Source organism: Bicyclus anynana, chromosome Z, assembly GCF_947172395.1.
Source record: "Bicyclus anynana chromosome Z, ilBicAnyn1.1, whole genome shotgun sequence".
Taxonomy (NCBI): Eukaryota; Metazoa; Arthropoda; class Insecta; order Lepidoptera; family Nymphalidae; genus Bicyclus; species Bicyclus anynana.
The window spans coordinates 19,679,209-19,703,611 of NC_069110.1; the positions used below are offsets into that span (position 1 = coordinate 19,679,209).

The window sequence follows — 24,403 nt, forward strand, 5'->3', positions numbered from 1 at the left end:
ACTCAACATATTGTGTATTTCCTCGTTGGTGTGTTGGTTAGTCTATGTGGCTTTGGGTCACGACATCCTGGGTTGGTACCTAGATCGGGCTACGAAATACTGAGCTTTACTTTCTTCTAATAAAGGGGAATGCCCATCGGTCAATAAAACGTCAGCCCCGGGAACCCATACATTATGTGTATATGGATAACGAGATGATAATATGATGTATAAATAAGGACCTGAATAAAAATAAAATGTGTCTTGAAAAAAAAACATTTTTCTATCCACTCTTCGTGCTCAAAAAGTTTGCTGGTCTATTAAAGCAGAATTTGAAGCTATTATACATTTTTGTTTTACATTTTCTGTTACCAACAAGCTTAACAAACAAGAAAACGAACCAATCATGAGTTTTCAAAAAATGTAAAACTGAGCCTCTATAGTCAACGATCCTTGCTTGTCCACATTGGGGACAAACTTTTTCTGATAAAGTGATGATTAATAAATTTATTACACGGTCGGTAGTAGTTAATTATTAAATTAATTGCCGGGTGGTTAGAGTAGACCAGGGCCATATATACCACCATATCGGCGTTCCGGTATGATGTATAGAAACCGTCAGTTTTTTTTATGGAGGTCGTTAAAAAAAGCAAAGTTAATTTATTATTCATTGATCAAAACATCATAAGTATTTTGTGAATGTTATATTTTTATGTAATACATTTTAAGATTTTACATATTGAAACTTAGGATCTAATGAGAATTTACTACTTATTTATTAGTTCTAAGGTGAAATCGATGAGTGTATTGTGCTCGTACAATAAAATATGAAGTACTTGAAACAAATTCAGTTTATACTTGCAAATATCTATTTTGCCTTATCTATTTAATTATAACATTTGTTTTGTCAGTTGATTGATTTAATAACATAATTGCTGACCACTCATTTGCATACATTTAGAATATAAGCTAAATCAAAAATGTATACTTACAATTTATTAGGACATAAACTTCTGAAGAGAAATCGAGGGAAGTCCGAAAGCTATAAATAACAGGATTTTTTCTTTCTTTTGTGAAACATTTCATTCACGGGGGAGCCATGTAAAATACTGTTTTAAATAGTTTAGCAATATGTATTTTAGTTTACACACACAAATGAGTTTGTACTGTCACATCACTACAACATTCAAAGCTAAACCGTCTTCTGATATATACAACTTTTACATATGTAATCCATGAATGAACGAACTTATGTATTTACAAATTTCATCACCATTACAATGGTTGTTTTTGGTTTACCAGATCATTTTTTCCACACAAATTCAAGTTCTAAAACTGTCCTCGTCCTTGTTATGCTGTTTCGAAATAGTTTTAATGCGCATATAATATATACTTATAATAAATCTGTAGTGAGGTCAATTCTGTACATGAAATATATTTCCAAAATAACTATCAGGGGGTGATTAGTGATCGATACTGATGCCAAAAATGCAATCAGTAAAATTTTTGTCTGTCTGTCTGTCTGTCTGTATGTTCTTTATAGAAACAAAAACTACTTAACGGATTTTAACAAAACTTGGTACAATTATTCAACATACTCCTGGGCAGGTTATAGTATACTTTTCATTACGCTACGATCAATAGGAGCAGAGCAGTGAAGAGAAATGTTGAGAAAACGGGAGAAGTTACTCAATTTTTTAAGCTTCCGTCGCGTGTACAGCCTTAATGGTTAAAGCTACATAGAAATCATGTATGACGGAAATGTTTTCCTTAAAATTATCTATAAAATCACAACAGCATATATATGTCGATCTTTTATGGTTGACTCACAATAACACGTGTAACTCCCGATAGCTTAGCAGTTCGGAGCTTTCTAATTATATTTGTCTACTCTTATGTATATAACACTCATCACTCATCCCTAATAAGAAAGTTAACATTGTTACCAATACAATAAAAAAAGAATCATAAAAATCGTTAAAGAAACACCAAAGTTATACATGAAATACGCTAAGCCATCGCGCGTGAATACTAATTCATGCTTTAAGGACTTCAAGGATTATTTTTGTGTAAAGGTTGCCGCGCTCGACGCGACTCGCGGTGGGAGGAATAAATAAAGAAGTGCAGCCTTAATGAGTAGGGTAGGGGTAGGGTAGGGGTAAGGTTAGGGGTAGGGTAGGGGTAGTGTAGGATAGGGGTAGGGTAGTGGTAGGGTAGGGTTGGGGTAGGGTAGAGGTAGGTTAGGGTAGGGTAGGATAAGGGTAGTTGAAAGTTTACAACGACTTTCACGCGAACGAAGTCGCGGGCGTTCTCTAGTATGTATAATAAATGTAGTGTAGTGTAGTTAATTATTATATTCGTACTGTATGCCTACTATCCAATATACGAGTAGAAAGTATTTTACATAAATTATACCATGAATTGGCTTACATTTGGTATTGAAAGCAGTTGAAACAATTAACAATTACACTAAATACATATAAGTAGAGGGAAAATGGTAATTTTGGATTAAAAGTAGATCCAAAATGCACCATTGTCCATTATGTTCACTCATTAGGTTCATTCTGCACATCTGATCAGGATCTGATCTTTAGCGGCAAACAGATTTGAATTGATTCATATCCATCAAATCTTCTGTTCTGAACTATTGAGGCAAGCAGATGATTTTGGAACAAAGGTGATCCAAAACCCTTAATTTCATTAGGTTCATTGTTTATCTGTTAATTTTTTCTTGCATATTCTTTGTCTACCTTTTTAGTGAAATACGACTGAAGAAGGTGGTATGACTGCACTGAACGATGTGGACTGCTATTTTGGGAGGTCCTCTTCATCTTATTCACTGCAAGTGCCAAACAGGTCCTGTGCCCTTTATTTGTTGCGAGCCATCGGAACAGGGTTAATTTTTGGGTTCTTCGCCCTGGAGGAACGTTTGCAGCTGCTTTTGGCTCGTTTGTTTGTACTCGAGTTGTTTTCAGACGGAGAAGTCAATTATTTTTGATTTACCATTAATTCTCCGTCCGATTCAATGTCTGACGAGAATAATTGTGGCAATGAAGTGGACCTGTAACAATAGATTTGAGATAAATTGATAAATAAATGATTTCAGATATCATCTGCTTGTCTCAATAGTTTAGAACAGAACTATACTAGATTTGATGGATATGATCAATTCAAATCTGCTTGCCGCAAAAGCTTATAACAGATCCTGAAATGGTAATGAATGTACCTAATGGAAAATGGTGCATTTTGGATCTTCTTTTGATCCAAAACAACCATTTTCCCTCTACTCATATATTCAGGTCCATTAGGTTTCACGTTTAAATTCTTGTCAAATACTTTTTTAATAAACATCATTTTTGTTTTTAAATAGTAATGGATAGTTGGCCTTCAGTATTTCTAAGCATAATATAATAGCCAAATATTCTCCAATAATTATGGACTGTGTATTTAATTTTCAACATCACATCACATCACACTAATATTATAAAGGCGAAAGTTCGTGTAAGTGTATATGTTTGTTCCTCTTTTGTGCTGTGGCTACTGAAGCCAAATGGAAAATTGGAATGAAAATGGATTTTGTATATGTCTACCTATACACATGTATGTGAAATGTTAAGCAGCTATGAAAGATGATTTTATTATTGAAATTCATGTTAAGTATAATAATAAATGTAATCATCTATATTATATTAAATGTTGATGTCTTAAAGTCTTATTTTATTTCTAATGGAAATTTCCATCACATGATTTGGCGTTCTTAAAATGTTCTTTGTTTTTTAAAATTAAAACTGGCCAAGTGAGTGTAGGGCCACGGGCCGTGTAGAGTTCCGTAAATTAAGTTATATTTTTTTTCTATCATAGGATAGACCATCGATTCTCAAAGTGGGTCAGGTTGACCCGCAGGGGTCTGCGGAAGACTCAGCAGCTGTCTATGTTGACGTGACTTAGAAATGGGGGCTCACAAAAATTTATCTGATTTCATACCAAATGGGGAGTTATCTAAATAAAATAATTGAGAATTGATTCCTTTCTTCTGTAGATATCAAAAATTGAAGTTGGCTGATATAACTTTTTGCCTAGACAATATTACATTTTGTCATTTACTCACTGCAATTAATTAATTGATTCTTACTTTTTTTAAACTGCTTTTTCGTGGTGGCTGTTGATTCAGCTGCAACAAAAAATTTTTTTTTAGTTTCGTATAGAAGTTTAGCAGGGGGTCCACCGGAACCAGTTAAAAAGTGGTCTAGGATAAAAAAAACGTTTGGGAACCTCTGGGATAAACAATAAAAGTTCAAGATTTTATATTACACCTATTTACATTTTTAATGTGCATATTTATGCTAATTTACAAAATTCTAGTATAGTACGCGCGTTAACAACTGAGTCTTAGGGCCATAAATCATTTCTCTATATCTATCTCGCTTGCACTTATGGGTCTTATGGAGCCGTCTAGTGAAGGGTGTAACAATGAAAGACATATTATCGATAAGTAAAGTTTATTATCGTATCTTGTTCACAAAATTAAAAAAATTAACAATATTTGATTTAATATAATACATATTTCATATTATATAATTATTAACTAAATAAAAATTCTTGTGGGTATCTTTTCCAACTGTATCGAATGATAGCTTGCGTTATCGACAATTATAACTGAGGGCTCTTCAAGTAGATTCAGGAATTCGGAAAACCATGCCATATATGTTTCGCCATCCATTTCTGTGTGGTAATCAGCATCCTTTGATTTCACCGCTTTAAATATTAGCTTCGCATCTGGAACGAAGCCAGTCCTTGCAGAACCCGCATGGCAAACTATTAATCTTTGGCCTTTTCCCACAGGCTGATTCTTGAAACCTCCTTCATCGTTGCTTCCAAGCCACATCCTCTTTCTTGCATGGTTTTGATTAATCCATGTTTCGTCTAGATAGAAACGTGGTCGCTGATCGTTAGTTCTTCTAAGTAAATCCAATTTCCTTAAAAAGTCCATTCTAGCACAAACAATATCAGTTCTTTCCATTAAATATTTACGTCCTTCGCTATTTTTCTTATACTGGAACCCAACCTCCTTCAGTAGTATTCTCATTGAAGTGTTGCCGCATTTAAAATTGGGTAATTGTTCACGGAATTTTTCTAAAATTTTCGCCACGGATGGATACTCTCCATTCTCATAAAATGAAGCTACAGTTCGCTTCAACACACTTTTATCAAAATCGTCAATATTAGTGACGGTTTGTGGTTTCTTAAAATTTGTTCTTGGTATACAGGTACTGCCTGATTGTGATACTTCCGTCTTGATTCGGTCCACTGTCGCTCTGCTCACACCACAAACAAATGCGGCCATTTCACGTGGTTTGTTGAAATTTAGAGAAGCCACTTTATTCGGATCACTTTTCAATTCATTGAGAAACAGGAATACGTTGTGAATCAGTGTTCGAGCTTGAGGGCTAATATCGCCATGTAATTTCTTCAGATCAACGTTAGAAAATAAAGTATCCATAGTGCGCAACGAGTAACACATGAATGTATTTATTTAATTGCAGTAAACACATTTATAGCAAAAAAAATACGCAATGCAATTACATTAGAAACCGACCAATCAGAATCGTCCAAATCATTATTGACTCATCATTAGCACGTGCGCAGGTAGCCGTTTATCGATAATTAGGGTGCGCAGGTAGGCGCGCTGCACATTCCTATCTTTTTTGACTTTTATGACCGGACGACTCAGATGATAACGCGCATACTATAGTATTCCCTGCTCTAAACCTAAGTATAAAACATGTTATAAAATGTTTGCATCTATGAAGGCTGGTGTAGTATGTCATTAAATTAGGCTGATGGAATACTTATACCAAATAAATTACAGGAAGTGGAACTAGATAGAGTATATCTTACACTGGTCATCTGGTTTTCCACAGAAGTCCATCCAGTGCTACACTAGTGGGAGAATACATGGTAGGCCCAAGGCAACTAATTAGGTAATTTAGACTGAGGGTGCATAACAGCCAGACATACCTTATTTAAGAAAGGCTATAAGTATCAGTCATAATTTTCTTCAGCATAGTATGACAAAACATGGGACAGTTTGTAGTAATGCAGCAATCTTTCGAAAAGGACAGTTAAGATTTTTGAAGAGAACTTTAAAGGTCTGTAGCAAAGAGTTGCCATGACGCTAACGCTCTGGCAACTGGAGACATGTTTCCCCATGACATAATGGAGAAATTATCAAAAACTTAAGTACGTTTTATACTTGGGAACCTTGAAACCTTTTACCTTCATCCCATCACGACCCTAACTCCATATTTGGCTAGGAGCAGGGACTGACAAACCTTCAGACATTAAAATGTGGCATGTCTGGCTATCGGAGGCTCTCGATATTTTCATTTTATATTCTTCTTCTTCTTCTTTCTTGTCTATGGCACTTTGTACTGCGATTGTTTCGCAATAATTCCGCCAATGTCAACGTAGTGGAAAAGACATCATGTTGTTTGTTCCGTTGCGCTTTCTTTTCAGTTCTTGTAGAGACCGCTCTTATATATACCGCTTGTTAGACCTAAACACCAAGACAACACAACATATAATAGGTATTAATTAGTAAAATAGGGAATGGTTACAGATTATAGGGTTAACATAAAATATGTATCTCGAACATCATATAGAACCATGTTAGTGTATATTCATATTTTAATATCATATAGATTTATATATTTACATAAACATTTCAGTACTGCAGGATTTGGGAAACTGAGTAGAGAAGGGAAGTGTATTGGGCGAGGAGTACTGGGGGGTATTAAGTCATATAATGATATCGGGTGTTTGATGCAATTGAAAAAAATATGTTCAACAGAGCCTTCGTCAATACCACATTCACAAAGCGAGTTATCTCTCACCCTGATTTTATTCAGGAATACGGGCGTACATACATGTCCTAATCTCAATCTACATAAAACGGATGTTGTTCTTTTATTTGAAATATGTTTAAATTTAAAAAACCAGGGTTTGCAGGGTATGTCAGGTTGAATGTTTCTATAGTGTTTGCCTTTGGTTAGCTCATTCCATCTACGACTCCACATTCTGAACAAATAGGTTTTAGCCAAGGGGAGAATATCACTACAATATATGGAACTATAGGTTGGAAGTCCAGATTGAACTGCTTCCTTAGCCCATAAGTCTGCTTGCTCATTACCAGATATCCCACTATGTCCAGGGATCCATGCTAAAGCTATTTCAAAATTATTAACACAACAATAATGTAGTGCTTCTTTGATGTTAATAATTATCTGGGAGCTATTACTGCTGCTTTTAAAGATGTTGCCTGATATAGCCTGCAAACAACTTTTTGAATCGGAAAGTATCAATATTTTAGTTAGGCTATGGGATTTGGCATATTGTACCGCCTCATGAATGGCAATAGCTTCACCGGTGAATACCGATGTCTGACAAGGATTTTTAAATAAGAGCACTACATTGTACTTCGGTATCCACACGGCTGAGCCTACATTTCCGTTGGTAGTTAATCTGGAGGCATCAGTAAATATTATGGTCCATCCCATCCATTTTTCTCCTAAGACTTGATATAGTTTTCTATTAGCTTCTCTGTCATTTTTGGATATACCAAGATCTAACAAGACATTAGGCTTGAAGATAAGGGCATCAAAACTACAATTAAAAATGGGAGGCGCTGGTGATTGAGATATTGGTTGAGGTAATGCTTTGCATCGCCTATAACTCCTGACAAGTCTAGGGGGATCCTTATTTACCCAATAGTTGTCAATATTAACCTTATGTGAAAGAGAGTCTAAATAAGGTAATAGGGGGTGTGAACTTACTTGAATCAATTTAGAAACATACCGATCTGATAAGTATTGTCTCCGCAGATCTAAGGGGGGATCAACACACTCTACCATCAAAGCTGCATTGGGGGAGGATTTCATGGCTCCTACAATTATGCGAAGACACTTTGTTTGCACCAAGTTAAGCTTTTCCAGCCCTTCTTTATTACATGGTTCAAATATAAAGGAACCATAATCAAAATGGCTTCTGATAAGTGCATTATATAAAAGCTTCTGGCAGTATGGGTGAGAACCCCACCATACACCAGACAGAGCTCTTATTATGTTAACTCCTTTTTCACTCTTTTCAGCAATATAACTGAAGTGTTGGGACCCTGTTAACTTTGAGTCAAATATAACGCCCAAAAACTTAGCTGAGGAGTCTATCTGAATGATCTGGTCTTCATACCTTATTTCTAGGTCTGGAATTGTTCTTTTTCTAGTGAAAATTACTGCTTTACTTTTAGACGCAGAGAGAGTTAATCCGTGTTCTGATAGCCAAATACTCAGGTAATGCATGGCAGAGTTTAGCTGTATGGATATTTCACTAATTGAATTGCTTGAGGAGTATAGAGCCAGGTCATCTGCATATTGTAGTGTGTTACAAAAACTGTCAACTGCTAATTCTAGATCACTAGTGTAAATATTGTACAGCAATGGGCTAAGGACAGATCCCTGAGGAAGGCCTTTCCACACAGTTCTGGGGGGCCTAAGTTCTTCATTAACACGAATTTTGATAGACCTATCCATGAATAAATTCATGACAAAGTGTACAATCCTCGCAGGAATACTCAGATTAAGCATTTTACGCCTGAGTATAGGAAGATCAACACTATCATATGCAGAGCTTATGTCCAGAAAGATACCTACCAGGTATTCCCCTCTTGAGAAGGCAAGATGTATATTGGTAGCGAGCATACTTAGACTGTCAGCTGTGCTTCTACTCTTACGAAAGCCAAACTGGGTCTTTCCCAACATGTCTCGGCTTTCTACGAACCATTCTAGTCTATTCTTAATCATGTGTTCTAGTACCTTACAGAGAGTAGATGATAGAGCAATTGGGCGATAGGAGTTATGCTCAGCAGGGTCCTTACCTGGCTTCAGAATGGGAATGATAATTTGGGTTTTCCAGGATTGTGGAATATTTCCCGTTATAAATATATTGTTTAGTAAGTCAAGTAAATGTTGTTTGCCATTGACAGTTAAATTTTTTAGAAACGAGTATGGGATTCCATCTTCTCCAGGAGAGGAATCTTGAACAGCTCCTAATACTATCTGGAGTTCTTCAAATGAAAATTCTTTGTCAAGTCTGTCTGAATTCCTAAAATTGTTAGAGGTTGGGAAATATACCAGGTCTGGGACAAATGGCGGGGCTAATTGTGATTCAAATTTGTGTATCCACATTGCTGGATCATTAGTTATGGGGGAATCCATCTTTTTAGAACCTCTATATCTTTTAATGCTTTTCCAGACTAGACCTGAAGGGGATCTAGGAGACAAACTCTCACAAAAGCCTTTCCAACCATTTTTTTTCTTTTTAGAAAGGGTTCTTCTAGATTTGGCAGAGTTTTTTTGGAAAGCAATGAAATTTTCTGGAGTCATACTATTGTTATATGTAGTCTCTGACTCATCTCTTGTTTGTATTACTGTTGTGCACTCTGAATCCCACCAGGGCGGAGACAGAAACTTTTGGCAGTTTTGTTTTAGGGGGAAATGAGTTTCAGCAGCACTTAATATAGCTTGCTGAAACAGATCATACCTTTGCAAGGTTCCAGAGGTTCTGGGTTCAAGTCTTGACAAAAAGGTTTCCACAGAATTTCCATACAGTTTCCAATCTACTTTATTGAGTCTATACTTTAAGAGGGGTTTAGGGGGTAAGACAGGTGTTACATATTGATCTAATGATATTACAATTGGGAAATGGTCACTTCCATGTGTGTGTGGTAATACCTTCCAAGATGTTGATATGGCAATATCTGGTGGGCAAGCTGACAAGTCTACAGCTGATCTAGGATCTTGACCAGGGTAAACCCTGCGAGTTGGGGATCCATCGTTCAGTATACACACATTAATTCTATCAAATATATCAATAAGTACATTAGAAAAAGAGTCACTGTAATAGCAGCCCCAAGAGATGTGATGGCAGTTAAAATCTCCCAATAAGATTAGAGGTGTAGGGAGTTGAAGGAGCAGAGATACTAATTCATCTTTGATATTATTATTAGGATAAGGTATATAGATAGAAACAAATGTTTTATTTAAAATTCGAGCTGCAACTATGTTAATATTTTGTGAATTTATAGACAGGGGAATTTGAGAATATACTAAGGATTTTTTAATGAGTAATGCACAACCACCATGTCCATCATGTCTGTCGTCCCGAAGACAGGCGAAGCCCGGAATTCTGAAAGAAGACTCAGGCCTCAGCCATGTCTCAGAGAGGGCAACTATGACGGGATGGTGGTGTTTTATGAGTGAGGTTATTTCGATTTTTTTATTTTTAACACTCCTGCTGTTCCATTGGACTATCTGAGCCATTATGAACATTAAAGTGGGAAGTAAATTTTTCTATTTTTTGAGCAACGTTGTTCGGTATGTTTGTGTGAGGTTTCAGCACACAGTTATTAATTAAGGTTGTTACTATTTCTATGAGATCCTCTGTGGAAAACTTAATTTGATTGTGCAGAGCACTTCCATTGGGTGAGGAAAATGAGGGGGGATTAACAATAGCGCTATGAGCTTGTTTGTTGAAGCCTTTGGAGAGGGGCGGTCTGGGGCGTGGTGAAGAGAAAGTAGTTTTCCTATAGGATTTGCTGGGGTTCATTACAGGAGGTCTATTTAATGGAATCTCCTGCACTGGGGCGAACATTGTGGCCGAGATGTCAGCATAGGAGTAAGCTTTGCGCACTGGGGGAACTATATTTGCGGCCTCAATATATGATATATTATTTTCTGACATCATAATTTTAATGCTGCGTTGGCGTTGGTGTTCTGGGCAGTCTTTATATGTAGCCTGATGTTTGCCTGTGCACAGAACACAGGACAAAGCATTTCCTGTTAACTGACAGCTTTCTCCAAAATGTTCCTGACCACATTTGAAACATCTGGGTTTACTTCTGCATTGTAATTTAACATGGCCAAATCTACAGCAGCTGTGGCACTGTATTGTGGGTAAGAGGTATTTTTCAACAACCATTGATGTATAGTATGCATATATATGTTTTGGCAAAACTTGGCCACTAAATGTGAGGACAACAGATTGAGTAGGTACCCAAGATGGAGTACCTTCATTAATTATTTTACGATTAAGTCTCCTCGCCTTGAGGACTTTACCACAGTTCTCGGGTAATTCCAGAGATTCTACGAGTTCCACCATGGACCACTCCTTAGGAACGCCTCTGACGAGACCCATTCTTGTAACGTTGAAAGCGGGGATACTAGCTTTAAGCTTACAACCATTTAGGCATTTATGCTGTAGAAATGTGTTAGCATCCTCACCTCGTTTAAATTCGATTGAAACTCTATTTCTACCTACTGACTTAACACCATCACGAACAATGTTCTCAATGTTGTTCTTAGTGAGAAGAAGTCCAATTTTGATAGGTCTTAGAGATAATCCGGCTGCCGGATCAGGTTCGATTCGTGTGATGTGGACAATGAACGGACCCAAGTCGTTGGGACCATACGTTCTGTCTAGAATAGTGAGGGAAGGGTGAGTGTAAACGTTCTCAGTCGATGCAGCTTCATTATCTGAGCTAGTGATAACTCGCTTTGTGGTTGTATTTTGATTTATCGGTTCAGCATTTCTTTTCCTACTTCTCTCTTGGGTCACTGACGTATCCATTGCATCCGGGGTGTCCCCCGGCGATTCCGCCTCCATCCCAAAATCGGTCACCCCAAAATCTGTACGAGTGTTAATACAATACACACAAACAACTCACCAATACCTCCACCAGGTCTCAACTACAAGCAAACAACAACAAAAACACGTGTGTTCGCCAACTAGTCAACGGAGCGGAAACTTCATTTTATATTAAAAACCAGCATTGCAATTTTATTGTTTATTATTTACAACTGTCAAGTGTCAATTGCAGTCCACTGTCAAATGCACAGAATACTAATACTACTAGTCAAATGTCAACTGTGTTTTCACCACAAACACTGACCAATAGGATCACAGAATCACAGATCACTATTTATGAGTAAAACACATGGGAAAGTGCCCAACGATATCTATTGTTTGTGCCCAATAGCACTAGTGTTGCAAGCAGTGATGGATCGCCCCATCAATAAAAATGTCGATATCGAAAGCATTAGTGATGCCCCTAAAATCTATGGAATTTTAATTTTATTTTATTTTAATAAATAATAGATAATATTACAAGGTACGCAAAATCATTTGAAACTTCGTTACATAAGAGCTTTTATTTAAACAGATACACTATTTTTTGTTTTATTTAAAAATACCAAATTAAGTTATGATTTTACATGCATTCAAAGTTCGCATAAATATTGACTCCCGCTAACTGTCACAATATTGTACGTGACGTCATCACACAACATTTGCTCACCTGATATAGGCAATTCGTACTTCTGCCTTAACTACTAACGTGGTAAAAATTGATTTTTTTTTGTGTTGAAAAGAGAACAGAAAGTTAAAATTTAAAAAAAAGTTAACATTATTCATTTGTGTTTAATATAAAACATGTTTTTCTGGTACTTCAAAAGAATTGATTACTTTTCGATATTGTTTTAATTTCATCGAAATGGATCGGTCCACTCATTTTTTTTACTATATAATTACTGAAATGAAAATATAATAATATTAATGAGTACCTAGCTTCCGCAGTCGATAGAAGCTTTTCACTGAAGATAACACGATGTGATGGCTTTTCTTACTCTTACGACGCTGTACGCAACTAATAGAGGCAGATTTACAGTGTGATCAAAAGTAATCAGCGAAACGTGAATGGAGCTGAATAATTTTAGTATATCCCCTATCTTGAGCGCACTCTTTAATTGTTCACGAATATTATTATATAATTGCATATGCATACAAGTGCGTGAATATTACTCCATAATTCAGAGGAATTAAAGATTGTCCTGGATCCATTGACACCTTAGACCATTAATGGTCTAAGATTGACACATACTATTAAAAACTGGCAATGCCTATCATACGTCAAATTTTGTAATAAATCTATTTATGTCATTTTTGACATTACACAAAATTATACTTACGGATAGAATTTATTTTTAAACTAGTTTTTATTGTGTTCAATCGATACCTTAAACTGTTGGAAGTGAATAATTAAAGCATATAATCAAAAGCAATAATTGTATTAAGTAGAAATAAGTATTATACATGTTATAATATTAAGTTACTTTTAGAAGAATGTAATGGCCGTGCACAATTGTCAATATTGATTATTGAGTGTTTGGAAGCTATGTTATTAGTCAAGAATGTGGTCATGGAGGATTATTATTGGAGCAAATATCTGCCGTTGCTGCTCGGTTTAGTCTGGCGTCTGGATTTGGCGCAGGGTGAGTAGCCTACATCCAATTGAACATGTCGCTGCGTTGCGACTGCGTACGCTGATGATTACTGATGGTGCGAACAGACCATCAGTAATCATCACATCAGCCCAGCTGATCGTAGAGATTATCTCCAGGCTAAAATGTATTCATTAGTAGGGGAGCCCAACAGGCTATTAAGGGAGTAACTTGAGCGCGGCAAATGGATACTAGCAAGATCTTGCATTTTGAATACTTCCACCAAGCCTGCCCCCTTAATATGGGAGAGTATCTATAAGTATTTTTAGATTATTTTAGTTATAACGAGAAAATCAGAAATACACAACAAAGACATCAGATTAAGATAAGGTGGGAAAGTTACTACAAGTACTAGCTAAAAAGTGTTCATTTCGAAAATCGGTCCATTCGAGTGACCAGGAGGGTTACAAAATTGCTAAAAGAAAGCATTGTCTGACTGAGCTTTTTATTTTTAAATTACCAGAATTCTAATAATCTGTTAATGTTGCAGAGCAACCAAGCAACAAAGCTCCTCTTTGAAAACCTTAGAAGCTTTACACGGATATAAACAGACATTATATAATTTTATTTTCTTTTATTGACAACCTTACAACACTACCAACTGCATTAGAGACTGCCGTTGGTTGTTTGTAGTTCGTAATGGAGAGGATCTGGGTAAGATTACCAGCTCAGGTTATTTGTAGGATTTAATACTTTCTAAATTGGCTCAGTATTAGCTAGTATATTGGCTAGTAACTACCCTACACGCTAGTAGCTACCCTACCAGCATAACATCAAGCAATTTAACATTCTGCTGGCCTATTCACTAATTTGGTCTTTATTAACAACCTAATAAAATAAACATTAAATCAATTGAGAAATGTCATCTACCTATATCCATGAAGGCTTGTCAGTAGGCACCAGATGACATTTTTTACATAGAATCTCAATGTTTTGTATGTTAAGTAACACATGTCAAAGTTAGTGAATTAAACTGGTGTTAGGATACTTCTTCTGAGTTAGTCCGCTTCCATCTTAGACTACATATTCACTTAACAGTAACTTAAGTGAGATTTCAGGCAAGAGCTAACTTGACATTGAAAACAAATATTAAAAATATACTAATCTAATAGCTCCCTGCCATGTTGAGTAAATCCCTTTTTTTGATCATGGGCTCTCCTACTATAAGGTATGATATAAATGTATAATAAATCTATATGCCACTTTTGTTGGATGTCATTCAAGCCTTGAATCTGTGTATAAGAAATACCACTATCCACTCAATTTTAAAGTGAAAGTTGGAATGCAATAATAATAGTGTTAAATATGACCTATCATCTGATGGCTGTTACTGTGTTAACTTTTGTTTGCGTAAATATGACGATCGGTTTATCACAACTGGAGATCAAAGATCAAGAAATGGAAAACAAATCAAGTACTTTGTATCGCTTGTTGCATTGCAACCGCTTATTTAATTCCTTGCTGCCTGCCTGAAATTTCAAAATATGCATGCACACATTAATGAAAATATATTTAAATACACAGAATAGAAAATGATGCGGAATGAGTCTTTACAAGCTTCACAGTGAAGCTGGTGAAACCCTTGACTTCTGCATAATATTGCTATCTTACCATTATGTATACAAACTTTTTTCATAATTTGTATTTCACTAACAAGAATTACATAAATTAATATCATAATGGACTAATAATTTAGTTTCTTGTGACTGTTCACAAGTTTTTAAAATATTTAAAAAATAAGATGCCATTTTTCTTGAATATTAAAAAATACTGACTCGAGAATGTATTAGTTTTTGAATTTGTATTTGGAATGGCTGCATCACTGCTGTGTTCCTTGGGCTCTATCTGCCTATTATTCTTTAATTTGTGTTTAAAATAATATAAAATACACATAATATAAAATACTTATAAATATACCAATGTAGAAAATGTTCATGCTTATCACACAAACATTTTCCATGTGTGGGAATCAAATTCACACCTTTGGGGCAGAAGGTCAACACCAAATAGGCCATCATTTTAATTGGTAGTCAAAGAGCTCATATATTCTAACTTTATTGGGAATATATAACCAACTAGCGGACGCCCGCGACTTCGTCCGCGTGAAACTCGATGTAAACTTTCAACTACCTCTACCCTACCCCTACCATACCCTACCCCTTCCCTACGTTGAAATTTTTCCTGATTTTTATTTGCTATAAACCTCACGGAGCCCGAGACTTTTCCAACAAATGCAAAACCGTTAAAATCGGTTTGTGCGTTCTGGAGTTATAGTCAGGAAGGAAAACCCGACTTATTTTTATATAGTAGATTTGGCTGTAATCCTTGTTTTGTTAATCTTTTCACCTTTGATTGAATGTCTCATTGTTTAATCTGTTCTGATAACAGTTAACTTAAGGATGACATTGTATCACATACGGACGGACACTTCTTTAAAGCATTTCAAACTCATCTACTGTAAATATGTTTGTTTGTAGCCTATGTTACTTTTAGAAATCTATACTAATATTATAAAGCTGAAGAGTTTGTTACTTTGTTTGCTTGCTTGCTTGCTTGATTGCTTGAACGCGTTAACTCAGGAACTACTGGTCCGATTTGAAAAATTCTTTTAGTGTTATATATCCCATTTATTGAGGAAGGCTATAGAGTATAAATATTATATGGATCGAGAAGCACGCAGGTGAAACCTCATGGCTTAATCTAATAGTGTATGAAATTAAAGTGCTGGTCACTGTAATGTCCTATTTGATTCACATAAAAGTGTTGGTGGTTTCAGGTTTAAAGTGTTTCTGCAACTTTGAGAGCTGTCCGAACTCTACATGTGAGACTGATGGGTACTGCTATGCATCCACAACGCTGGACAAAGGCTTGCTCAAACATACTTACCAGTGAGTTCACTTTTACTGTGTACCTTGTTGTTTACTTATTATTTTACTGTTGTTAACTGGGGATTTCATAAATTGCTGTCTGACTCAGTGGCGGATTTACCAGCTGGCTAAGTAGGCTGAATAGGGCAGCAGATAATAAGGGGTGTCAAGATTTTTCTAAAATTTTTGTCTGAAAAAAATCATCTTGAAAACTACAATTTTCAGGATGTACTAAAATACTATAAGTTGAAATTTTATTGTTAAAATATTTAAATTAATATGTTAGCAAAGTAGGGTATTAAATTTCAGAAGTCAGTAGGGGACACAAAATATTTACATTCTACTGCCAGCATTTTTGTAAATCTGCTTCTGACCTGACTGTACATTTTTACGAATATCACTGAATATGTTTTAAAAATTCAAATTGGTCGGTTATGTATGATCACAAGACACAAACATGTTCGACAAGGTACATATTCTGTGTTAACATGTTTTCACATTTAGAATGACAATTCAGAGCACAGAAACTGGCAATCTATCAACACAAATCTGTCTGTTGATTTGGGCGGGCCCGTGGTTCGAATTTTAACCAATTTTTTATTAAACCCGACCTGTGTAGTGAGGGGGCCTTGAGCTGTTTGCCAAACGGTAAACTTTTACCACCCGAGTATCCGTGGCAGTGCCGGCAGCCCCACACCTATTGCTGTAAAAGTGATTTCTGCAATACTGATGCCATTTCGTGGAAAAAGATTGCAAAAGTGCTCCACGCTGCCTCCACGGGTAAGATGCGCGCCTGTGGCCGTGTGATGCCGACTTGGCCGAGCGAACATGAGTTTGTTTGATGTACTCTTAGTCTATGATTGCCTTGCCCTTGACGACTTGTAAGTTTTGTGTCGACCTGCCGATACCTAACAAGCGCTTCCGAGCCGGGACTCGACGCGCGGCCGGGGCGCGAGAGCCTCCGCCCCGCCGCGCGCCGTCCGTTTGAATGATGTGCCGTCATCTTAACGAACACTATTTCCGAGTGTGCATTGGTTTTGCTTTAACCTACTAAACATAATATATGGTGGTTCCACTTGCGGCGCAGCTGTATCGAGCGCAAATTACTGTTCCCCATCGAGCATCCGTTCAGGTGCGCCTCCTCGAAAGCTAAAAATGACTCGCTGGTGATTCAGTGTTGCGACTCGTACGACATGTGCAACCGAGACCTGCGCCTGGAGATACCGAGGAAGCCGCCAGGTAGGCCGCCGCGCCGCGCTCTAGCGCACCGCTTGCTCGCGCACCGCCGCATGCCCCCGGCGCAGACTCAGGTCGCGCCGACGACTTGACTCTCCGCCCGGAACACTTGTCTCTTTTGTTTTAATATGACTAAACTTTCTTTTTTCTCTTTAGTTAATACGCCGGCATTGATCACGTACTCTTCCACAGCGTAGCCATCTATTGATCTGTGAACTAACTACTGTTTTCGGTTTAGTTGTTACGACAGCAAGAACTTTTTCCCTCCCGACAAACCCATATGGTGCCGCGAGGAGGAGGGGGTACCGATGTACTGCTGCAGAACGGACTACTGCAACCGCGACCGCGCGCCAGGTACGGCCCGCGGGCATGTGTCGGCGGCTGTGTGGGCGGCTTTGTATTGTGGCGTCCGAACGTATACCGCCGATGTGTATGTAACCATTGCACTGAACGAGGACATCACGTGCGACCATACGACCCATCGATTACATTCAGCGCGTATATCATACGGTTCAAAATTGCATGGACTCATATAAGCTAAGCACGATTTATGAAAGGGAAAATATTTATCGCGTCGTACGGCGTTGGGCGACTGAGCCGTACATGTCCCACTAATGCGATTAGGCTCTAATATAACTAATCTTGAGCCGATCGCTATCTATCTAACAGATTGTCGAAATATATCAAAAGTCCAGTAGATGTAATGTTTTCAAATTTCCTGATATACCACAAAATGGCCAATTTATTACTATTCCGCGGCAAATACGAAACTACTAATATTCTACCGCATTAGACTTGTAAAGGCTTTTGGGTATTTGATGCGAATTCATGAATGTATTTGCTGGAAGGAGAATAGGTTAAGCGTTATTGAAGGTTAGAATCGATCACTTACGATGTAAAAAATCGTTTCTATCCTTGCTGGATATTTTATTTGCAAATTTGTAGACTATGGAAAAATACGGAACGGAAGGCTCCAGAGATATTTTCATGTTTTGTTCGGTCGGTATGATTTAAAATCAACTCTTCACTGCCAAACTCATATCACGTGTATATCACAGAATCCGTATTAGTATTCAGAATTTTCTGTATTTGAATAGACATGACATTTGAACTTTTTTAAATAATACTCCTTTGTTATGCCTGATTGAGATAACTTTGTACGCAGTAGCTGAAAAGGTTCTGTTATCACAGGCCAATCGGAAACACGTTTTGTATTCTATAATAAGTATACAATAGATTGTTTCTGGCATCTTCCGTGCTACTTTTTTAGTTTCGGGTCACTGAGGATTTTGTACCATTTAAATTCCCTTAGAGTAAATAAAATTAAAAAATATATATATTTACTTCGGTCAAACTATATTTCTGTTTAAGCGAGAGCTACGGACATCCCCTTTTCATTATCTTCCTGTTCTCAATATGTTAACTTTTACTGGATCGCTGCTTTTCATCAAGCGCGATTGTATCCAAGCACAAGCCCTCCTTTCATAAAAAACGATGTTTCGTGACATATTTATTTATGTTTGTATTTATTACATGTTTAAGGAAAGAGTGAAGAGGCATGTTAACTCACACTCTAACTTAGACTTTTCTGCTATTTTATATAAAAAGAATAACCAGTTGTAATAAAATAATAATTTGTAGAATTATTTGTGTCATTACATTCATTCTGTATTTACATACCAATTACATTTTAACTCAGATCAGTCGGTTTAATTGTAGCCATTATAATTGAACATTGGTTAGATATTGTAGCGTTATATGGTGATACATTTCTCGGTGCATGGTTTAAATCGCATTTATGAATCCGGAAACAAGTATATAGCGCGTTCAAATACGAGTATAAAATTGTTATGAATAGTTTTGAATTTGACGTTTTCAAACAGACGGACGCAGTGGGCTGACTTTACTGTGTAGATAAAGTAAGGATGTTACGAAGAATCGTCCAGAAAGTGTAGCGTAAGTGATCATCAGCCGGTATCTAAAATTTGCATGACGCACGAAAGTGTTCCACTAATCGCATGTTTAACCGTCGACGTAGTTGAGAAGTACGATGGACAGTTGTTGTATGACAAAACGAGCAGACCAAGCCTGTAGGCTTAATATGCGTACCACGACAATTCAAGACAATAGAAAGAAAAATGTCTAATATTTCTCTCCTTCATTATGTTGGTACTAGAGCGATATGTCGACCTACCCGCTTTTGGTCGACAGTATGTATTAAACTCTTCGCCAGATTTGTCGTTGACGCATGCTAGGCCTATTGGCTTTACGCACCTTTAGCCTTATTGGATTCAACTGGGTGGGACTATTAATATCGTACTTTTTACTACTTGGTTTGATTTTACAAACTTTGTGCTAGGTGTGTGGGCTTTAAAGCTAGTAGACTTAGGCTTATTTTTAACTTTAGACGATTGTGAGTTCGTCAATAAAGTATTTGGATTTTAAAATTTGTATATTAGTGTATAAATAGCTGGTAGTAGTTAAATTATGTACATATTATATAACATCTGATTACTCGCTTACTCGATGTCTTGTGGTATATAAAGTCCAAGTAATAGTAAATTTAGAAACAGTTGAATCGGTCGGTATGATAGAATATTGTAGAGGCAAGAGTTTTACAGATTAATTCATTATCTATTATAAAACACGGCTAAAACGCACGTGATACAACGTCAGAGTAATCTCGACTAGTTACCCATACGGGGCCCTTAGTCATGAGCTGGTTCTTGCAACGCGACACGAACGATGACAGCGGCACGAGGGGCTGATGGGTGGGGAGTGAAGGTTTCGTTACACTCTCCGACGGGCCATGAATGTCATCTTCATTGGACCCGTCTTCTTGTAAGCAAGACAAGTTTTACAGATTCTTAATAATCCATGCTCTATCTTAATAATAACAGTAAAAAATGTATATGGTATGGTACGTCTTATTATGTAAAGTGTAGAAAGATAAAGTCATCATCATCATCATCATATCAGCCGATGGACGTCCAGTGCAGAACATAGGCCTTATGTAGGGACTTCCAAACATCACGATATTGAGCCACCTGCATCCAGCGAGTCCCTGCGACTCGCTTGATGTCGTCAGTCCACCTGGTGGGGGGTCGGCCAACACTGCGCTTACTAGTGCAGGGTCGCCATTCCAGCACTTTGGGACCCCAACGTCCATCGGCTCTTCGAACTATGTGCCCCGCCCATTGCCATTTCAGCAACTCAACTCGTTGATTCGATCACGCAGAGATACTCCTAACATAGCTCGTTCCATCGCCCGCAAGATAAAGTAATGGACAAATAATTAAACAGTAATAGAAAGTAATCAGTCACATTCCCTGAAAAAAGAAAAATACTTATTTGCAGACGTGCTATAAGACAAGGCGATCCTATATTGCCTGTATTTTTTTAAATTTCATTACAAAAGATAGGGATGATCTATGTCATTGTGATATATAATTTGCAGCAGATGGCTTGTATTTTAGGTAATACAGACATCGATTTAGCGAACATAGGTTTTGGTCTTCTACTTTATTATAATATTATAGTATAGTACTGGAAAACCATACACGTTTGTAACAATATGATTCTCCTACTAAAGTTAATTATATTTAGATATAGAGGCGGTGAGGGTCGTAATTTAACGAATGGATCGTTATTTTTAGTGGTACATTTGACTGAACCACAGTCTTTCCTTAGGTTGAGCTTCATTGGAATGAATGTTAAACTATTTGGATTGTTCTTTGGCACCACTCTAGAAAGTACTAACAACTTCGGAGTGATGCATGCACGGTGATGGGGTATTTTTTTTTATGAATTGCACGAAAATCAGAAATGTTATGGGGGATTGCTTTGCTATTCACGTTACCCAAATATTGTTTTTATTAACACCTCTCGGTCTTTGCTCGCATTCAGTTTGCACAGTTTGGCTTTACACATTTTTTGAATGTTGTAATTTGTAAGGCTTGCTTTGTTTGTTTTTAAAATGTCATTTATGTGTTTAACTTAGCACGTATGTAGTTGTGTTAAATCCAGGAGACAGTGATGCGGTCTCGCTTGCGTTCGATGTTCCACCAATCTCAGTGTAGCATTTAAACCAGCGCGCCTCGCGATCCGGTACGGACGGAGTCGGAGGTAGGACGCAGAACGCAACCGAAATAGCACCAGTGTGTATGGGCCTTTATTAAAAATCTCGTTTGTGTGTGTCTCAATTATACTCATACGTTATGCGTGTGCGACGCCGGGTAAAACCAGTGTGATGGGTTCTCCCCGAAATAATATTATCATATAGTATGCGCCGAACTTCCGCCCCGCACAGAGTCCGTTCTGAACACGAGGCGGATGGTTGCCCAGTGTGCTAAAACATATTATCCCAGCTTACCTGAATATTGTGTTCGAATGTCAAAGCGGACTAGAAGTTTGGCGCATATTATACTTATGCCTCACGTAGACAGCCACAGGGTTTTTGTAGGCCTAACCTATTCCTAACGAGTGTGCCTTAAAATTACCATCAGAACAACAGTAGGCCCAGCATGTGATAACGACATATCTTGAGACAAGAGAAATACAAAATGTCGAAAGTAATCGAAATCTCACTCGTTGTGTTGACGTAGGCGTCCACTTATCCGCATCGTACGTATCGGACGCATCGGCGTACGATACGGATCTGTCCACGCCTGCCATTAACAGGAAGAGTGTTATGTCATTAACTCTTTCGAATTTATGTCTAGACTACTGATGTTAATTTTCTCCTAAATGATCTAAAAATATGTAATAGTATTCAATCAAATAAATCCTACGCCTGATATTGTTTGCCGTCCCGTCGGTCTGTAACAGAGAGAATTGTGATCCATAATATCTCCTGCATAGATAGTCTTAACATTGGCCGCCCTAGCCGAAATACGAGAGGATATATACTATTATATACTTAAGTATTTAAAATAAACAAGAACTACATTTTAATGTCAGAAGTCCTTTAAATTATAATAGAAAGACGTTGATATCTTCGGATCGGATAATCAGATCTTCATCATCTATCCTTATCCACAGTATTTTTCGAATGAAAGGACATCCCATTCCATTCGTTCAGCATTCCATTGGTCCAATAACCACGATGCCATACGGATACGTCGGAAACTTATAACTACAGTGCGTGCACTTTTTAGATGCAACAACACACATTACGAACATATTGGAGAAACGAGGAAGAATGCATGGAGACGAATTTCTCAATTTCTAGGTGTCTACCATAATTAAAATCCTTGTTCACGATAGTGTACAAAACCTCTCTTTTTACTGCTTGAATAAAAAAAAGATTGATACAAAGTCTGGAAACGACTATTGAATGTAACATTTAAATTTTGAGTTCCCCGTTGTCGTTATAATTCTAAATCCTTTATGTATTCTAACCTTGATGAGGATCGTCGCACGCGTCGCGGCTAGACGCCGACGGCCGCGGGGAGCGGGGCGCGGGGGAAGGGCGACACCTATATATATGCGAAACGCCTATTTTTTCGCACATTCTGGAGGTGATCCTTCGTTTTAGTAGTCCATTCGTTACATTTCCCAGTTTTAGTTTCTTTCTTAATCGAAAGTATTTCTTCCAAAATGCAATTAAAAATTTTCAGAATTTTCGATCGCAGAAATCGCGATGTCACTCTCTCTCTGTTCCTACTTTTGATAGTTCCCTGGCAAGACAAATTCTATTATTTCATGCGTTACTTTAACTTCCTTTCCCTATAATTCTCCTCCCCTTCCAGCCACTTCCTACCCCCCCGATTCACCGATGGCGAGCCTACTTGTTTTGCGAACGTGGCGTAAGTTGCACATTTTTTTTTCAACATTTACTATACGTGATCTATTTCAGGAAATCCGTTTTCCATTGTATATAGCCGTGGGGTGACAGAGCACGTTCATGTTTTTATTAAACTGAAGGAACTTCAGCACATATGCACTGTTGACATTACTTCAGTTTGACACCAAGCGCCAAGTAGTATTTCAAAAGTAAACGGACTATAGTATAAATTAAATAATTGATTATTATATCCGGGATGGTAACGTTTGTATTGTTTTAAAATTCTGATTCTTTTGTCTTTGTGTCTGCGTGGGATATTAATGTACATAGTCGATTTTTGTCGCGTGGTGTCTCCTACTATTATTATTATTACTATTACACTTTATCACTCTAACAATGCGTTTCAACTGTGCTGACGTTCCTTTACTTTATCACACACAAACGCGTTTATCCTGTCACCTTTACAAACCGAAGCCTAACCTTTTCTTCCGATAGAATAACTATATAAAATTAATTTGAAATGTTGTGTGTGACTAATGTACAAGTGTGATTTCTTTTGTTCTTCGTTGTAACTGTTTGTTACGTCACAAGAGCCGGGCCCGTCCGCGATGGCGTGGCACGTGCTGCCGTGGCTGCTGGGCCTCACGGTCCTGGGGGCCTGCGCCGCGCTCAGCCTGTGGTGGGCCCGCCGCGCGCCCAAGGCCCTGAAGCGCGAGTCCCGTTCGCTGTTCGCGCCAGAGGACTCGTTCTGTGACACGCGCCACTCTCTCAAGACGCCCACCATACAGGACATGATGGATGTGTCCACTGGATCCGGCTCGGGTGAGTTCAGTAACTGACGCCTGTCATCATCAGTCTCCTTCTTCTTCTTATATTCATTGAGGTCATAGGACCTCATCTATACTAATATAATAAAGCTGAAGAGTTTGTTTGTTTGTTTGATTGAACGCGCTAATCTCAGGAACTACTGGTCCAATTTGAAAAATACTTTCTGTGCTAGATAGCCCATTTATCGAGGAAGGCTATAGGCTATATATTAACCCCATATTCCTACGGGAACGGGAACCACGCGTAAACGGTAAAACCGCGCGGCGTCAGCTGGTGATTATAATAATAGTCTAGTTATTGAACCACCAAAGCGGTTATAG

The 24,403-nt window shown here is 37.6% G+C and overlaps 1 protein-coding gene across 2 annotated transcripts in view; it reads left to right on the top strand.

Moving 5' to 3' along the window:
* The first annotated feature begins 13,034 nt into the window (after positions 1–13,034).
* LOC112048659 (TGF-beta receptor type-1) overlaps positions 13,035–24,403 on the top strand; it is a 31,118-nt gene continuing 19,749 nt past the window's right edge. Inside the window, exons 1-4 of one of the 2 annotated variants that reach the window (XM_052890812.1) lie at positions 13,035–13,358; positions 16,144–16,255; positions 17,322–17,473; positions 23,847–24,077. In XM_052890812.1, coding sequence (XP_052746772.1) covers positions 13,262–13,358; positions 16,144–16,255; positions 17,322–17,473; positions 23,847–24,077 — 592 coding nt within the window. In that variant the 5' untranslated portion in view covers positions 13,035–13,261. The remainder of the gene's footprint in view (positions 13,359–16,143; positions 16,256–17,321; positions 17,474–23,846; positions 24,078–24,403) is intronic. The other variant, XM_052890813.1, reaches the window with a different exon arrangement.